A 19,557-nucleotide genomic window follows, 5' to 3' on the forward strand; every position below is an offset into this window, starting at 1 on the left:
TGTCCTGCCCACTGCCCACCCCTTTCTCCTTTCCCCCCTAGAAAGGCCCGGTTCTTCCCTTAGTTCCCAAAGATAGAAATCTGAGGAGGATGGCCCTCTCCACCTTCAGGGGTACTGGCCCTAGAATAAACCTGATTTCCTTCCCATCAATTCTCACCTCCCATATATTGGCTTTTGAGCAACAATCAGCCTGATCTAGGTCCAGTAACACAACTAAAGGAATGCTGAGATACCCAAAAGCAAAGAAGAGATTTGGTGGAAAGGGTTTAACATTAAAACTATACTTAGTGCAGAACTCAAAATCAAGCTTTTAGGAGAACTGAGATAGGGAAAAAAGTGTAAGAAAGGCAGCCACTTCTAACACCAGCTGGACTCTAATACTCCTGGAGAAGACTGAAGTGCATTTTCGTTTACTGACAGTAAAGTCACAGGAACTTCTGAGAACAGGTAAGATTGTTATAACTTTTATCATAACTTGGAACCTATCCTATTCTAACAAGCAAACCTCCTCCCTCCAAACTATCCCTGTGTCTAAAAACCAAAGACAGGAAGATGGCATTTGGAGAACAGATTTATCAAGAGAAAAGTCTTAGCCTGGCATGGTGGTTCACACTATAATCCCAGTTAACTTGGGAGGCTGAGGCAGGAGATTGCAAGATCAAAGCCAGTTTCAGACTCTCAGCAACTTAACAAAGCCCTGTCTCAAAATGAAAAAGAACTGGAGGAATAGCTCAATGGTAAACGGCCCCTGGGTTCAATATCAGACACCAAAAAAAAAAAAAAAGTGATGGGAGTCTTTCCTTCCCCTTAACCCTTCATCTGTAGTCTCATTTTCTTTCACTTTGGCATTTTAACTCCTCTAAATTAATTCTAACTTCTCTTTTTCTCTTGTTTTCTTGAGAATTCTCCCTTTTCTGAATCTAAATCCTGTTCCTAGTCAGACACAACATAGACGTAAAGCACCTGGAACAAGGCTGAATACACAGAAAGTGCTACAGATGCATTATTTGTTGTTGTTTTATGCTGCTACTTGATATAAGACTTTAAGGCATGAGACAGTCTAACCTAAAGTACAATATGCAAGTGACATTCAGGAACAAGGAAGAAGTAAAAATGGCTTCCACACCCTATTCTAGTGCTACTCTGTACATCTTCTTGAAGAGGTAATGATAATGGAAATAATAATGATAACAAATATTCAATTCTGACAACAATCCAAGCATGTTCATATTTTAGGATGTTCGCAGTTAGGCATGGTGGTTGCATGCCTGCAATCCCCCTGCAATTACTTGGAAGACTGAGAAAAGAAGATCACAACTTTGAGGGCAGTCTGGGCAACATAGTGAGATTCTGTCTCAAAATAAAATTAAAAGCAGGGCCAAGCATGTAGTTCAGTGGTAGAATGATTGCCTAGCATGCACAAGGTTCTGGATTCCAAACCCAGTACTGCCAAAACAAAAAACTTTAGGACTTTAGCATTAGCTGATCCTTTGCAAGGCCTTCCCTGGATCTTCCTATATATGGTTTCTTCTTGTCATTCAGACTTCCAGACATTTAAATAGCACTGTCTCAGGAAGGCCTTCTTGGACTACTCAATCAACATAAAGTATCCATACCATTCTATTACTACCCACTATTTTGCCATTTGGTTCCCTGTCTGTCCCTTCCTTGTATCCTCCTTCTGTTGAGAGATTGCAAGCTCCTTGAAGAGGGACCTCTTTGGTGTTTTTCACCACTGTATCCCCAACATTTAAAAAACAATTTGTCACAGAATAGACAAGAAATGTTTGTTGAACAAATAGATGAATGAGTAAATGAGCAAACATTTCAGTGCAGTAGGTAATATTTTTATCTCGTTTTTATACATGAAGAAGCAGAGGCTCACAGACAGAATTATCAAATGGCAGAACAGGAGACCACCTCATGCCTAGAATCAGGACCAAATCACTAATATTTTGATTTACCTTTCTATGTTACTTTATGGTCTACTTATTTCATGGTCTTTGCTTTGATAACATTATGCATATTCTTTTCATTTGGTATTTATCATGTGATTCCTTGTATAATAGTGACTTTTACATATTTCCTTATAATAACACAAGATGAAACAGAGATCCTTTGGAAGGATTATATTTTAAACATTGTACCCTTACTATGAACACTACCAAAACACAGAGACTATAAATAAGCCTATACTCTGAATTAACTCAACTGTAACAGTCATGGAATTATTTGTACTAAAAATCTTTTATGTAACTCACTAATTTCAATGGCACAATTTTAGAGATAGAAGACTTCAGAACATTATTTACCCACACTCTTATTTTATAATAAGTAAACTATGGATTTAAGAGATATAGTGACTCCTTCTGGGGCTTATTTGCTACTATCTATTGAGAACCAGCCTCATCTGCCATACTTATTTATATATAAATTCAGAAGACTTCATGTACCACATCCATGTACCATATTCATGTACCATATCCATGTACCATATATGATATTCACCACACATACAAATGGGAAAAAGTGATTTCTTTTCAAGTAAATATAAAATTCAGTATGTATTTTCAGGACAGATGCCCCAACAACTAAACAACAACTTTTTAAAATTAGAGTTGAAAAATCTCCTTAATAAGCAGTAATATATTTTTCAGAAAAATCTGTTCATCATGACATCATATGTGCTAATAAAAATTATTTCAGTTATTTAAACCTTAAATTTTATCTCAAGAGATGTCAGTCTGCATGAAAACATGCTACGGTGGCCTCAAAAGGCTCTGGATATCCTAAGCTAATGTAAAATAAATAAACTTGCTTCATATTATTTTTTTAAATAAACATGAGCATTTCTTCCTTCATAAACTTGCTTCAGATTATTTTTTAAATAAACATGAGCATTTCTTCCTTCATAATATTATTTTTTCTCTAATTGCCTCGAACTGTTCCTTGCAGTCTATCACACATCCCCAGAATAAGATTAGAAAAGTACCCAATGCATCCTCAGTGTTGCTGACTCAGCTGTTCTCTAGAGATGAAAATATTGTACACTAACTTCATCTCATCATCTAAACCTGCGCCTGACAATGTCTTCTCAGAGATGCTTAAATAAGAAAAAAACAAAAATCACTGAGTTCATTTATGGAAGTGTTACATTTTCCAAGTTCATATCTCCATGTGTACACTCCTTCATGCTTAAAATTACTTTGTTGTCATCCATTTTTACTACATTTAAGTGCTAGAATAAAGTGGGAAGCCTTTTATGAACAGACTTCAAAATGTTGAATAAGCGGTGTTATGATACAGTCAAAATTTCTTCATTAAATATCAATTATGCTGCTCCTTTCCACATTAGATCCAACATGATCTCTTTGTCATATACTTTTTTTTTATTTCAAAAAGCTGAAAGAATACAAGTCTTTAGATCAGTGGATTATGCTTCACTCACAGACCACCTGGTAGTTAGTGCTTTCTTAAATGCCACAAAGGGAAGAGAAAGGAGAAGAATGCTGACATTTAATGAAATGATCCCAAGTCTCTATGCTTGCCATCTTTCTTTACTTAAAAAACAGCATGTTAGATTTTTAATGCATTGCAGAAGAGTAGATGTAAGAATTCTTTCCTAATTTTACACTGCGAGTTCAAAATCAATCCTACTCATTCACTTAACAATTCCACAATTTTTGATGAAGACCTGTAATCAACCACCTATTCTCATTTCAATACTTGCAGGAAATGCTGCTGTATTCAATTTTAAAAATATTTTAAAATAAATAATATATTTATTATGCAATCTCATGATAAGACTGATGAACTTTAGGAAATGCTATCCCAAAATACAGCACCTTAGCATGTGAGACAACAGCAAGAGCAGAAAGGTCACTCTCACCTTCCCTCTATCACCATGGGAGCTTTAATCTGGTTTACTTTAATAAATTCTTATACTTTCTTTTCACCTTCTCCTGTCCATGAATCTCATCCCTTGAATTCATGAGACAAAGAACGCACTTGACTCCATATTCCATAGGGAAACCAAGAAGAATCTGAACAGACATTGCTGAGTTCCACCCAATTTATCAACATTAGGTAACAGCCACTTTTGTACCCCCATCATGCTTTTCCAACCTGTCCACTCTTCATCAAACCTAAGTATAAAAACATAGTCCAGTCCTTAATTATATAATACTTTAAGTGAATAAAAATACTAAAAAATAGAATAATTTCATATCTACTAAAAAATTCAATTCAAAGTAAAATACTTCTCACAAATTAACCTACAGAGCCAGAAGGTTTCACTGGTGAATTATACATTTAAGGAAGAAATAATACAAACCTTTTTTTCTTCATTATTATTATTTCACTAGTATATTATAACATACTTAATAGTGAAATTCATTGTGACTTCTTCATATATACACATATATGCACATAACTGTAATTATATAGGCTTGCCTCTATATAATTACATATTTCATATATATATAATATGTAATTATATAGAGGCAATATATATTGTATATATAAAATCCTCCTCTATTCTGTGCCATTGGTCTACCAATCTATTTTGGTGCCAATACCATGATGTTTTTGTTACTACTGCTCTGTAGTATAGTTTCAGGTCTGGTATATAGTTATGCCACCTGCTGCACTCTTCTTGCTGAGGATAGCTTTAGCTATTCTGGGTCTCTTAATTTTAGAGATGAATTTCATGACTGCTTTTTCTATTTCTAGGAAGAATGCCATTGGAATTTTTATTGGAATTGCATTAAATCTGTATAGTGCTTCTGGCAATATAGTCATTTTGACAATTTTAATTCAGCCTACCCAAGAGCAAGGTAGATCTTTCCATCTACTAAGATTTTCTTTGATTCTTTGTTTAACGTTCTGTAGTTTTCGTTGTAGAGGTCTTTCACCAATTCAAACTAAAAAGCTTCTTCTCAGCAAAAGAAATCATCAGTGAAGTGAATAGAGAGCCCACATTTTGGGAGCAAATTTTTACCACATGCACATCAGTTAGAGTACTAATCTCTGGGATATATAAAAAAACTCAAAAATCTTAACAAAAAATAAACAAATAACCCAATCAATAAGTAGGCCAAGGAAATGAACAGACATTTCTCAGAAGATGATATACAATCAGTCAACAAATATATGAAAAAATGTTCAACATCTCTAGCAATTAGAGAAATGCGAATCAAAACTATTCTAAGATTTGGGGCTGGGGTTGTAGCTCTGCAGTAGAGCGCTTGCCTAGCATGTGAGAGGCACTGGATTCAATCCTCAGCACCACATGTAAATAAATAAATAAAGTTATTTAAAAAAAAAAAAAACTACTCTAAGATTTCATCTCACTCCAATCAGAATGGCAGCTATTAAGAATATAAACAAGAAGGGTTAACCAAGGATGTGGGGGAAAAGGCACAGTCTTACACTGCTGGTGAGACTGCAAATTGGTGCAGCCATATGGAAAGCAGTATGGAAAATCCTCAGAAAACTGGAAATGGAACCACCATTTGACCCAGGTGTACCACTCCTGGGACTATACTCAAAGGACTTAAAAACAGCATACTAGATACCAAGATGGCAGAGTAGAGGAGAACCCATTACTGGCGGCTCTGTGTATGACTCCCAGGGAGCAGGTGAACCTGTTCCCCCACGGGGACTCCCATTGATGAATTTAAGCTTCTTGGAGCACGTGACAGGATCCTGAACAGCGGATTATTTCAAGAACAGCACAGGTGGTGGGGAGGGGAGCGTAGTCCCTCTTTGCCATGGAAGCAACCAGCAGCGTGGTGCTGGAACCCGCCACAGACAAGCGGAGTTTGAGTGAATTTGAGTGGCTTTCTGGCAGCAGAGGTGCAGGGGGTTTTGCCCCTTCAGGGCTGAAGCGTGCCAGACTGCAACCCGCATCAGCGCAGGACACCGGACCAAGGACGGAGGTCTGGGCGTAGCAAAGGAACAGCCCAGCTCCCTCCACCGCAAAGGACACCCCAGCGCGGGAAATGGGTGGAAAATCTATACCGTCAACTTCTGGCGGGTGTGGCTGACATCACGATGGGCGTCTGAACAGGTGTGTGGTTCCCTGCCCCCCCTCTCCCCAGCTCTGATAACTCAGAACAGTTCTCCCCAGCTTTTGGTGAGCAGGGCTATCAGAGCAGAGTGCAACTGAGAAGGTCCATGGTCTCCAACTCCCCCTCCCCCTGCTGTGATAACTCAAAACCTTTCTCGCCAGCTCTAGGTGGACGTGACTATCAGAGGGAATTTAACAGAACAGGTTGCTGGTTTCCAACTCCCCCTCTCCCCAGCTATGATAACATGGTGACTACCCAGCACAGAGATAGCACTCAGTTGATCAGGAGCATATGGCAGCCAGGGCGCCTCCCGCCCAGGGTGAACAAGTGATCTCGCAATTGGGACCTGGTGGGCAGGAGGGGGCGAGGGATACAGACTGGGAGCAACCCAAAGAGACCTAAATTGGAGAGGCACCGGGCAGGTGAGGGAGAGCCTCCTCACAGGGGTTGCTAAAACCACCCTGAGGGCAGAGACCCAACCTGGAATGCACAACACCACCTATTGGAAGAGAAGAAAACAGAATTCTAAGAGTGTTGTTTTTTTCTCCTTTTTCTCTCCTTCTTTCTTTTTTTCTTTTTATCTTTTTCTTTTCATTCCTTTCTCTCTATCTCTTTTCCTCCTTTTCTTCTTCTTTTCTTGTTATTTTTCTTCATATCTCATATTATTTTATATTATATTCATTTTCTTCTATCTCATATTAGGCAAAGGTGCCAAAAACATGCACTGGAGAAAGGATAGCATCTTCAACAAATGGTGCTGGGAAAACTGGAAATCCATATGGAACAAAATGAAAATGAATTCCTATCTCTCACCATGCACAAAAGTTAACTCAAAATGGATCAAGGATCTAGGAATTAAACCAGAGACTCTGCATCTAATAGAAGAAAAAGTAGGCCCTAATTGTCATCATGTGGGGCTAGGCTCCAACTTCCTTAATAAAAGCCTATAGCACAAGAATTAAAACCAAGAATCAAAAAATGGGATGGATTCAAACTAAAAAGTTTTTTCTCAGCAAAAGAAATAATCTGTGAGGTAAACAGGGACCCTACATCCTGGGAACAAATTTTTACCCCTCACACATCAGATAGAGCTCTAATCTCTAGGATATATAAAGAACTCAACAAGATAAGCACAAAATAATAATAATAATAATAATCCAATCAATAAATGGGCCAAGGACCTGAACAGACACTTCTCAGAAGAGGATATACAATCAATCAACAAATATACAAAAAATTGCTCACCATCTCTAGCAATCAGAGAAATGCCAATCAAAACTACTCTAAGACACCATCTCACTCCAGTAAGAATGGCAGATATTAGGAAGACAAACAACAACAAGTGCTGGACTGCAAACTAGTGCAGCTAATTTGGAGAGCAGTATGGAGATGTCATGGAAAGCTGGGAATGGAACCACCATTTGACCCAGCTATTCCTCTTCTCGGACTATACCCAAAGGACCTAAAAACAGCATACTACAGGGACACAGTCACATCAATGTTTATAGCAGCACAATTCACAATAGCTAAACTGTGAAGCCAACCTAGATGTCCTTTATTGGATGAATGGATAAAAAAAAAAAATGTGGTATTTATACACAATGGAATATTACTCGGCACTAAAAAAGAATAAGATCATGGCATTTGCAGGGAAATTGATGGCATTAGAGAAGATTATGCTAAGTGAAGTTAGCCAATCCCGAAAAAACAAATGCCAAGTGTTTTCTCTGACACAAGGGGAGTGACTCAAAGTGGGATAGGGAGGGAGAGCAGGGGAGGAAGATTACCTCCAGATAGAAAATAGGGGTGGGAGGGAAAGGGAGGGAGAAGGGGAATAGCAAGGATAGTGGAAGGAGATGGTCATCATTGTACAAAATACATGTATGAAGATGTGAATTTGGTGTCAACATACCTTATATACAAACAGAGATATAATAAATTGTGGTGTAAAGGTGTATAAAGAATTGTAATGCAAAAAAAAATCAATAATAGAGCTCATGTATAACGGCATAATTTGCCAGGAACATACTTTAATATACAGAGTTATGAAAAATTGTGCTGTGAATGGATAATCATGAATGTAATTCATTCTGCTATTGACATGTATGAAATATTAATTAATTAATTAATTTTTTAAAAAACAGCATACTAGAGGGACACAGCCACATCAATGTTTATAGCAGCACAGTTCACAATAGCTAAACTGTGGAACCAACCTAGATGCCCTTCAGTAGGTGAATGGATAAAGAAAATGTGGTGTATATATACACGATGGAATATTATTCAACAATAAGAGAATAAAACCATGGCATTTGTAGGTAAATGGATGGAGTTGGAGAATATCATGCTAAGTGAAGTTAGCCAATCCCAAAAAAACAAAAGCCAAATGTTTTCTCTGATTTAAGGATGTTGATTCATATGGGGTTGGGGGGACCCAAGGGAAGATTAAAGGAACTCTAGATAGAGTAAAGGGAAGGAAGGAGAAGGAAGAGAGCTTGGGGGTATGTACGAAAGAAAGTGGAATGAAAAGACATCATTACCCTAAGTACATGTATGAAGACACAAATTATATGACTCTACTCTGTATACAACCAGAGATATGAAAAATTATGCTCTGTATGTGTACGAATTGTAATACATTCTGCTGTCATAACAAATTAGAATTAATTTTAAAAATTAAAACATGAATACCTGAAAAAAAATTGACTTTTTTAGGCCATCTTCTGTTATTATTCATCACTTTTTGAAGAGAAGCAAAGAGGAGACTTTTTAAAAATTTATTCTAGCATTGCATAAATGACTACACTGTATCAGAGAATTTCGGCAAAAAGAAGCTTAAAACTATATATTCTCTTATGTTACCTTTATTATACAACATGAAGAAACATGACTTTTTTCAATAACAAGTCAAAAGTTGTTACCGTATTAAGAACATTTTTTAATAAACTCAAAAAAAAATTCAGCCCTAGACTTTGACGTAAGAAATAATACAAATCTAATATAAGCTTTTCCAACAAAAGTGTCCATTCATTTTTTTTAACATTTATTTTTTTTTAGTTGTAGTTGAACACAATACCTTTATTTTATTTATTTTTATGTGGTGCTGATAATGGAACCCAGGGCCTCACACATGCTAAGCAAGCACTCTACCACTGAGCCACAACCCCAGCCCCTGTCCACTCATTTTTGAAAACAACATTATATTAATATTAAAGCCCCAAAAATACAACACAAGAAAACTAAAGATCAGTATCTCTCATAGAGGAGATACACAAATTATTAATTGACAGTACTTCATCTAACAGAGCTACATATAAAAAGAATGCTATTGTGACAGATATATTAAAACAATACTACCGTGACCAAGAGAAATTTATCCTAAAGAATTCAAGTTAGCTTAACACTTAAAAAAAAAAAAAAATCACTCAATGTAATTCCAACATATCAACAGGAGAAAAAGGAAAAGCCTTGTAAATACAGAGATAATATTTGGTAAAAATATAACACTGTTCATGGAAAAAAATTAAAAATTTATAAAGACAAAAAAAATAAATTACAAGTATTCAGTTTGAAAACAAGGTTATGAAACTTTATTTGTAAATAATATTGTCTCATAAATAAAGCTTTAAGGGATCTAGAAAAGCTATGAAAATAATTTGTAAGTTCATTAAGTTTTTGAAGGTAATATGATTAACATTAAAAAATTGACTTTCTTTTTATATCTAATAATGAACAATCAAAAGTGAAATTTTTAAAATAACAATATCAAAAGTATGCAGGTTCTGGTAGCAAGGTGGGCATACATACAAAGTCCCCAGCTCTTGCCTCCCTCTCAGAAATACTAATTAGCAACTATACATAAACAAGAATGCCTTTTCAAAGATCTCAGAACCTGAGAGTCAGGCTGAATGCCCCCTTGAAGCACAAACCTGTGAAAAACTGCATTAGAAGAATGAGGGAAATAGCTTCACTTTGATCATGTTGTCACACCCATAGGCCAGCACAGCATTTCATGGAGAGGGATCCCCTGGGCCTATAGTTTCGCGGGGGGAGGGGGGTAAGAATACAAGGTATAGGTACAACTTTCCCAGAATTATGGGGTGATTCCCAGGAAGGGGCAGTGGGAACATCAAATCAAAGACCCCAGCAACTTCCCCCACCCATGGATGCTACCCAACCGCCCATCTAGAATCCTAGGATAAGTAAACAAGTGAAGGTCTTTCCCTGCCCAAGTAAATGTGTAAAGGTTGAAGAAAAGTGATCACTTCTTCAACTACAAGGACACAAGGATCACCAAAAATCAGGGAAACATGACACCACCAAAGGAAATTAATAAAGCTGCAATAACTAACCACTTAAAAATGGAGGGCTGGGGATATAGTGGGAGAGTACTTGTTTCTCATGCACAAGACCCTGGGTCAATCCCCAGCATCATCCATCAATCAATCAATCAAAATGGAGAACCATTAACTAAATGACCAAGGACTGACAATAGTCCCCTTCAGGATTAGCAAACCATAAGAAAACACAAATAAATTCATCAGGAAAACGATGTATCAACAAAATAAGTTCAGGAAATCAATAGAAATCATTTTTTAAATCATAGTATCGAAAAATGCAATGGCTGAATTGAAAATTTTTAAAAGAAAAGCTCAACAGATTCAATCAAGCAGAAGAATCAGTGAACTCAAAGACATTTAAAACCAACCACTCAGAGAAGCCAAAATCAAAAAAAGCAAAGAAGATCTCTGGGAATCATAGGATACCATCAAGTGAAACTATATACACATTAAAGGAGTCTCAGAAGGAGAAAAAAACAAAGAGAAGGTCTATTTTAAAAATAATGACTGAAAACATATCAAATCTGGGGAGAAAAATGGATATCCAGATTCATGAGACCCAAAGAGCTCAAATAAACTGAAACCCCAAAATTCTACACTGACACATATTATATACTGTAATTGTCAAATATCAAAGACAATTATAAAATCGATAAGAAAAAAAGTAGCTTGTCACATAAAGAAGCGTACATAAGACTAAAATTGGATTTTTTCAGCACAAACCTTGCAGGCCAGAAGAGGTTGAGATTCACAAAATTGAGGGAAAATAACCTTCCTACTAAGAATACTATACCTAACAAAGTCGTTCTAAGATTTTTTTTTAATATTTTTTTAGTTGTAGGTGGACACACTACCTTTATTTTATTTATTTATTTATTTTAGGTGGTGATAAGGATCAAACCCAGCTCCTCACACATTCTAGGCCAGTGCTCTACCACTGAGCCACAGCCCCAGCCCCCATTCTAAGATTTTTGCAAACAAACAAAAGGGAATTCACCAATGATAGACTTGCCTTATAAGAAATGCTAAAGGGAGTTCTTTCTTAAAAGTTAAATGAAAGGGTAATAATTAACAATGTAAAAACATATGAATGTACACAACTCAATGGTAAATGCATACAACTCAATGGAAAATTCAAAATCAGAATTCTCTAATTTTGTTATGGTAATGCATAAATCAACTCAGAATAAAAGTTAAAAGATATATATTTTATACATATAAGTAATATTAAATATATTATCTATATAAATACATATTAAATATTATATATTTATAGTACATATATTTATTGAAAATATATTTTACATGTATTTATACCACATATATAAATAAACATAATACATATATGTAAATATATAGAGAACATATTAGATATGGAAAATGACAAACCCCAAAATAATGAAGCCTTGGAAGAGGGAATGCAGAGAAAAGCACCACGTTGATAGCATTGATTCTTTCTCAGTGACAGAACAATCCCTAGAAAGAACCAAAGCACTGATCCTTCCCCAAATAAATCCTTTCCCAATGGCAGTACAATGGGAATCTGAAGGGAAAAAGTACTGAATATTGACCCCCAGATCCTCTGTTCTTCTCCAAAGAAAAATATTGCCCAGTAAAAACAAATTTTCAAATTCTCACAAACCTATTTCCTGAGTGCCCAAAACTGACAAGCTCATTAATTAAGTCACTTCTCAGTATAACCTATATAAGCCCAGTCCCCTCCTTTGTCCAGAGGCTCATTTTCCACCAAGAGAGTGAGTCCATTCCTGTGGGTGTAATACTGTTTCTGAATAAAAGGCTGTGAGGATCTGTGAAGATCCTATTCAGCCTGGTCTTTTTGTGATAATAGTACATATATATACTATAACTAACTATAATAATTTGTTAAGAGATACACAATATTTTTTAAATGATGTAAGCAGGGCATGGTGGCACACACCTGTAATCCCAGTAACTTGGGAGGCTGAGGTAGAAGAATCTAAATTTGAGGCCACTCTCAGCAACTTAGCAAGGCCCTACCTTAATTCATTAAAAAAAAAAAAAAAAAAAAAAGCAAAGTGGAGGGGCAGTGGGAGAGGTGCTGGGGATATAACTCAGTGTAAAGAGGCCCTGGGTTCTATTCCCAGTCCAAAAAAAAAAAAAAAAAAAGATGACGAAAATGGAAATTTTTTATTTTTAAATTTGTTCTAATTAGTTATACATGAGAGTAGAATGCATTTTTGACGCACTGTACACAAATGGAGCACAACTTCTGCTTCCTCTGGCTGTACACATTGCAGAGTCACACTGGTAGTGTAATCATACATGTATATAGGGAAATAATGTCCGTCTCATTCCACTTTTTTCCCATCCCCACACCCCTCCCCTCCTTTCACTCCTCCCTGCACAATCCAAAATTCCTTCATTCTTCCCTACCCCCATCCCCACTATGGTTCAGCATCCATTTACCAGAGAAAACATTCGGCTTTTGGATTTCTAGGTTTGGTTTATTTCACTTAGCAAGATATGAAATTTTAATATCAATGACTTAAGATGAGGGGAGAGTAAAAGTACAGAGTTTTTGTATGCAATCACAGTTATTACCAATTTAAAACAGGATACTGTACAGTGGCACATGCCTGCAATCCCAACTACTCAGGAGGCTGAGGCAAGAGGTTTACAAATTTGAGGTCAGCCTAAGCAATTTAGCAAAACTTTTTAAAAAGGCCTGGGGAAACCGTTCAGCAGTAAAGCATCACTGGGCTGAATCCCTGGTAAGGGAGTCCAGGAGAGAAGGAGGTAGGGAGAGAGAAAGGAAGGTCATGACTGACCTTAGGACATTTGAGTCATTTGGACAAATCAGAACAAGTTACATGTTCATACATTTCACTACATTTGAGAGTAGGAAAGCTCTCAAGGAAAAATAATTTGTGTACAAGACATCTCATCTTGTTTGGGGTCCCCAAGAATCTGATTTAATCCTGTTTAGGCACAGAACTACTTCTGAAATTATCCAACAAGTCCAAAACTCTCAGAAAGAATGAAATAGTTCTAGGTATCTAAAACTAACCCATTCTCTCTTGAATCATTTAAAATGGTCTGGACATATATACTATAACGTAATCTTTTAATTGTATCAGAAGCTCACCTAATTTCTTCTTCCTACTAACGTTGTCTCAATAAAGACCAACAGCTCACATTACCATCAACAGCTATAAGCCAATCCAGTTTCTGGAGTTATGGGAAGAAGGTAAGAGCATACACTGGCTTAAGATAAGAAACTATAGTCTCAGCTCTTATTATAACTAACAATATGAATTTTAACAATTCATTTAACTTCTCTTGATTTCAATTTTTTCATTTATATTATTTCTGCTTAAGGCAGGTATGCCTTCGTGTATGAACCAATCGATAATGTATTTTCCATAATTTTCCTACTTTTTCTTCAACATAAAATATGATACTAAAATTGCAAACCATATTCCTCATATTCAAGATGCACTTCAAGTCAGTTTCATATTTAGAACAACTGTGTTATGAATGAATCTCATTCTTTTTTTTTTTTTTTTTCCAGGATGGAATGGAACCCAAGGGCACTTAACCAGGGAGCCACATTCTCACATCCTCAGTCTGTTCTTTACTTTTTATTTTGAAACAGGGTCTCACTAAGTTGCTTAGGGCCTCATTAAAATACTGAAGCTGGCTTTGAATTCACTATCCTCCTGCCTCAGTTTACAGAGCTGCTGGTATTACTAAGTGCACCATCATGCCTGGCCCATGTAGCATTTTTAATGTTTTATCATTAAGAAAAGTCTCATGGTATTTATCAGTGTCATTCAACATTAGCAGTTTTAAAAATATAAAAATAATGTTTAATAATAATACACTTTATACATGCACACACACACAAACGCGCACGATGTCAGGGAAGAAAGTGCACACATGAGCACAGAGTAGAGCATGAGTTAGCCAATAAAAACCTAACTCCTTCCCAGGCCTCCAAGAGGTAGAATTCATAATTTACTGTCACTACTGTCCTTTAATAACTGTTAAGCAATTTTGAATAATCCTTTGGGCTCAAACTGATGAAATCTATATATATAATATATAGGATGAAATCTTATATATATATATATATATATATATATATATATATATATATATGTATGTATGTATATACACACACACGTGTGTGTGTGCATGTGTGTATTGTCAATGGACCTCTATTTTATTTATATGTAGTGCTGAGAATTGAACCCACATGCTAGGCAAGCACTCTACCACTTAGCGACAACCCCAGCCCCAAAATGAAATCTTTGATAGTGACAACAGCTAAACTATCAAAAAAAAAAAAAGGTAGGAAGAAAGGAAGAAAAGAAGGCAGGATAGGATGAATAGGATAAAAGTGAGACGGGGCAAAGCATAGGTAGGAAAGACAGGGACGGATTTTCAAGGAAAAGGAATTGGGATACTAACACCTCTGGATAACACTTCCCTGCTCAACTGGCTGATAACATCTCCAGTGAGGGGTAAGAATCACACTTCCTGACACAAGGCATTACCCTCCTGGGGCTACTCTTTCCTGCCTTTGGGCACCTATACAATAAAAAAGAGAGGGTGGGGGGTCTATAAAAAGATAAGACACATCCCCCATTGGCATCAGCTCTTCTTCCCTATCTCTGTTGGTCTCTGTGTTTGCCTTGAATTTCTTGGGCATTTAATCTTCAACACCAGGGGAATTAGCACCCAATCCTGATTTCCAAAACTGGAATTTCAAGAATGAATGGGAGAGAGAAAAGGAAAGAAACCTCATGACAAAACTCTAAAAGATGCTCAGGCAACTGAAGTTTTGAATATTGTTCACATAACATTCATTATAATATGCTGCAAAAACAGTCCACACAGTAATAAAAGCTGACTCAAAACACAGCTATCATAATTGTATGAAAGATGAAAAGCACAATAACTGCAAAGTATCTTCTTAATGAAGCCTAACTGAGCTATGACAAGTTATGTTTTAATATGAAAATGGGTAAGTGGCTTCTATATTTATTCATTGTGTTGGTGCTTTCTTTGCCACACTGCATTTTGCATGTTACAGTTACAAAGCAGCAAGTATTTTAAAACCTAGAAAAGTGAGCATACTAACAAAAACACCATACTAAGGATTTTCATTATTCAAACAGAACATTTTACTCTGATTTTACAAACTAATCTTATTAGAATTCAAATTATTTTTTACTGTTACCTTATTCATTTACTACAAAAAAAAAGTTTTACCCAGTAATAGTGACTAATTTAAGGATGTCATAGGAAACCTAATTTTGTACATTTAATATGAAAATAACTTTATAATCTTACTGATAAGCCAAATAACATATTAATATAATGCAGATTATCTAAAAATTATAACCAGAAATAACTATAGTAATTAGGTATGTCTAGGAAAATTTTTCATTGTAACTTTATAAGCATATGGCATTTCTGAATTCTATTTTCTTTGTTTCAAGTAATTTTATTTAAAAGACAGAAAGCCTGTTTTATATAGAGTCAGTATTTCTATTGTTTATTCTTCACCACATTACATGTTTCAGATTGCTACAAAAAAAAAAAAGTACATAATGATTACACTAACCCAAGTTTTTAAAATTTGTATATTGATTATATGTAGATTTTTCAAAAGTACTGTTGGCTGACTTCAAATATCATTTCATTTTTTTTAGAAATTATATTACTTTTTATTGCTACTTAAGGCATTTAATCTTGGCATTAAAAATAAAAGGTAGAAAGAAAAATGTTTCTACATGAAGAGAACAAAAAAGTCCCACCTGTTTCAGCCTCATGAAGAAAGTCTCCGTGAAAGTCTTTCTGCTGAAATACCAAAAACGTTCGTTTGCAGGGTACACACGTGCCACTGCCTCCAGGAGGAAACGGACAGGCTCCACCACCTCTGTGACCACCATATCCACTGCCACCGTCATGTACACACGCTTATCTGTGGTAGAAATATTCTGGAGTTTATGTTGACTTTATTATTCTTTGATTAAAACAACAAAATTCCCACACTTATGAAAAAAATTAAGGTTTCTTTTATTTTAGATTCTTTTACCTTTATTTTATTTATTTTTTTAATATATTTTCAGTTGTTGATAGACCTTTAATTTATGGACTTATTTATATGTGGTGCTGAGAATCAATAAAAAGCAATAAAAGTACCTCACACATGCTAGGCAAGCGCTCTACCATTGAGGCACGACCCAAGCCACAAAATTAAGGTTCTTTACAATAATATTACTTTCTATATATTTATTTTTGAATGCTTTCTTACCATTTTTCTTATTTTTTTTTCTTACCACTTTGATAAAATAGGTAACTAAGTATTTCAAGTCTGTTTCTCAGAACTTATGATCCTATCTTAATCAAGTGTCTGAAGTTCCTGACAGCTGTCTTTTTCCACTCCTCAAATCTCAACCTTAATATAAAAATAAATAAAAACTGGGCCAAGGGTATGGCTTCATGGTAGAGCACTAGTGTGAGCAAGGCTATGGATTCAATCACTAGCACCATAAAAATTAAATAAATAAAATTTTCAGGATATGCTTTACTTGAAAACTATCAGATTTCTTATATCATTATATTCTTATTTCATCTTAAAAAGCAAAATAAGAGAAATTGTTACTTTTTTAGTTATAGCTTGGTTATTCCATTCCACTTTGTAATTTCCTGATGCTCTTTAAATTTTTTTTTAATTTTTTTAGTTGAACATGAACACAATACCTTTGTTTTACTAATTTATTTATTTTATGTGGTGCTGAGGATCGAACCCAGTGCCTCACATGTGCAAGGCAAGTGCTCTACCACTGAGCCACAACCCCAGCCCCTCTTTAAAATTTTTTAATTAATTTTATCCACTGTTTTTTAGTTCTCAAGGAAAAATGAAAACAAACAAGCCCACCATTAGAAGAAATCTTCAATACTGTTTTTTAAGACATTTTATAAAATCTACACTCATTAACTACACTTACACTGATATCATAAATTGGACATTTTATTATACTAAACAGTATTACACTTGCCAATTCAAAAGAAACTAATATGTTCTAGACATTTTTCCTAAACTAGAGGGCTTTAAAGGGAGTAATGTAGAGAGTAACAGAGGATACAGAATAATACTCAACTGGATTGAGCACAGTGAAAGATCCAAGACATTTCATCTCTTAGGGCATAACAATCTTTTGTAAAACTGAAACCTTACATGACTCATGGATTCTGTGAGTAATGTATAATTTTAAGGACACCATATGGAAATTTAGAAATCAAAACATTTTAGAAATCAAGGCATTTAGAAATCAAGGCAACATGTCTGTGTAGCATATGAAATAATTTTAAATTTAAAATATATTATATTTTGAATCTGAATATTACTGTGATATAGCACTGTTGTTTTAATAGAACAGATAAATTATAAATAAATTATCTTTTGAGGATGAAATGTATATTAAAATACAAAATGAAACAGAACTATGTGTTACATTAAAAGCAAGTAGGAGCTACTTTTACAACTTAATATTTGAAATTCCTATATTTTATTCTTCAAAATTATCCATCTGGCTTATTTTTCTCATTTTTTGTATTTTCTGAATGACTATAAGAAATTATATACTGGTATTTACAAGCCTGTCTCAAAAAATAAACTAAGTGTAAGAATAATTTATTGCTAAAAATATAAAAAGCTTTCAGAGTGGCTTTCTCTTTTTAACCCTCACTTTCAGACAGTTTGTTATACTATCAAATACATGCAATTTAAAAGAACTGGTAAGTACTCTCTTTAAGGAAAACAGAGAATAATCATTATTTTAATGTTCTTCATTAGAATATATTTCCATATTAATATTCATTAATGCTTCTTCTCTTTAACCAAAAATATACTGTGGATAAAAACTAAATGATATAAAATTCAATACAAAACAAATTGATCCACTGTATTCTAAATATAATATTTGTTTGAATGACAAGAAAGTATCTAGGGTAAGACTATAACTCATCAAGTAAAACATTAAATTTACTTTAAAGGCAGACAGGAATGAAGGGTCAAAAAACACAGGCAGTTAGCAGATGCTGGACAAAATAGGAATAAAAAACAAAATGGGAAAAATGAGAAACATGACTATTTATTATTTATAAATTTCTATCCAACACTAGACATGTTAAATAAAATTTTTAAAAAAACAACATGTAACCAGAGAAAAAATGTTTACTACCAATGAAGTCCTTAATATATACATATTGCTAGGATCCCAAAGATCAAAATACTACAACCAATAATTGACAAAATGAGGGGGAAAAAAAGTAAGTAATCTGTAATATAAAAAAGGTTAAATAATAATTGAAGCCGGGTGAAACAGGAGGATTGTGAGTTCAAAGCCAACCTCAGCAACTTAGTGAGGCCCTAACCAACACAGCAAGACCCTGTCTCTAAATAAAAAATAAAAAACAGGCTGAGGATATGGCTCAGTGGTAAAGCAACCCTAGGTTCAATCCCTGGTACAAAATAATAATAGTAATCGAAGATATGCAAAATTCCAGAATGTTGGCATTTATCAATTCTATAATCATAAATGAAGCACAAAGCCCAAATGCCTTCTACATAATCTAATAAAATTAATTCACATGTATTTGGGAGAATTTTTTTGAATGATAAGTATTTTCCAATAGTAGTATAAAGTATGAAGGAAACCTGAAATTCTAAATAAGAATATCTGCATTTTAAATAAGCAACGGAATTTTTCTTAAAACAAAACAATACAAGATTGTTCATATTTTGAAGTTTAAAACAAATAATAAGATATCTACTAAGAACAGTCACCTTTTGGGGTTTCTTCATTTAGTGCCAAAAACACTGGTGCATTAGGGTTCCACATGCCAGTAATAACATAAGCTCTCCCATCATGGCTCTTTCCCATCGATTCCTGTAAAATTCAAACAGTACTCACTGATAATTTGCACATCAAGAAAATCACTGCTTTAAATTACTTCTTACTTTATCTCACATATTAAAATTTGAATTTACAATTGAACAGATGTTTTATTTTCTTTGTAAGTTTTTATCACCCTACAAAAATATTTCCTTAATAATATTATTATTTAATATTATTTTTCTACAGCTT

The 19,557-nt window shown here is 34.8% G+C and overlaps 1 protein-coding gene across 3 annotated transcripts in view; it reads right to left on the reverse strand.

Moving 5' to 3' along the window:
* Nucleotides 1-19,557, reverse strand: part of Rabgap1l (RAB GTPase activating protein 1 like) — a 620,475-nt gene that overhangs the window by 491,894 nt on the left and 109,024 nt on the right. For all 3 annotated transcript variants that reach the window (XM_071600291.1, XM_071600292.1, XM_027935052.2), the window contains 2 exons: nt 19,257-19,359; nt 16,219-16,385 (listed from right to left, as the gene is read on the reverse strand). In XM_071600291.1, the coding sequence (XP_071456392.1) occupies nt 16,219-16,385; nt 19,257-19,359 (270 nt within the window). The remainder of the gene's footprint in view (nt 1-16,218; nt 16,386-19,256; nt 19,360-19,557) is intronic.

Source organism: Marmota flaviventris, chromosome 12 (assembly GCF_047511675.1).
Source record: "Marmota flaviventris isolate mMarFla1 chromosome 12, mMarFla1.hap1, whole genome shotgun sequence".
Classification (NCBI taxonomy): domain Eukaryota; kingdom Metazoa; phylum Chordata; class Mammalia; order Rodentia; family Sciuridae; genus Marmota; species Marmota flaviventris.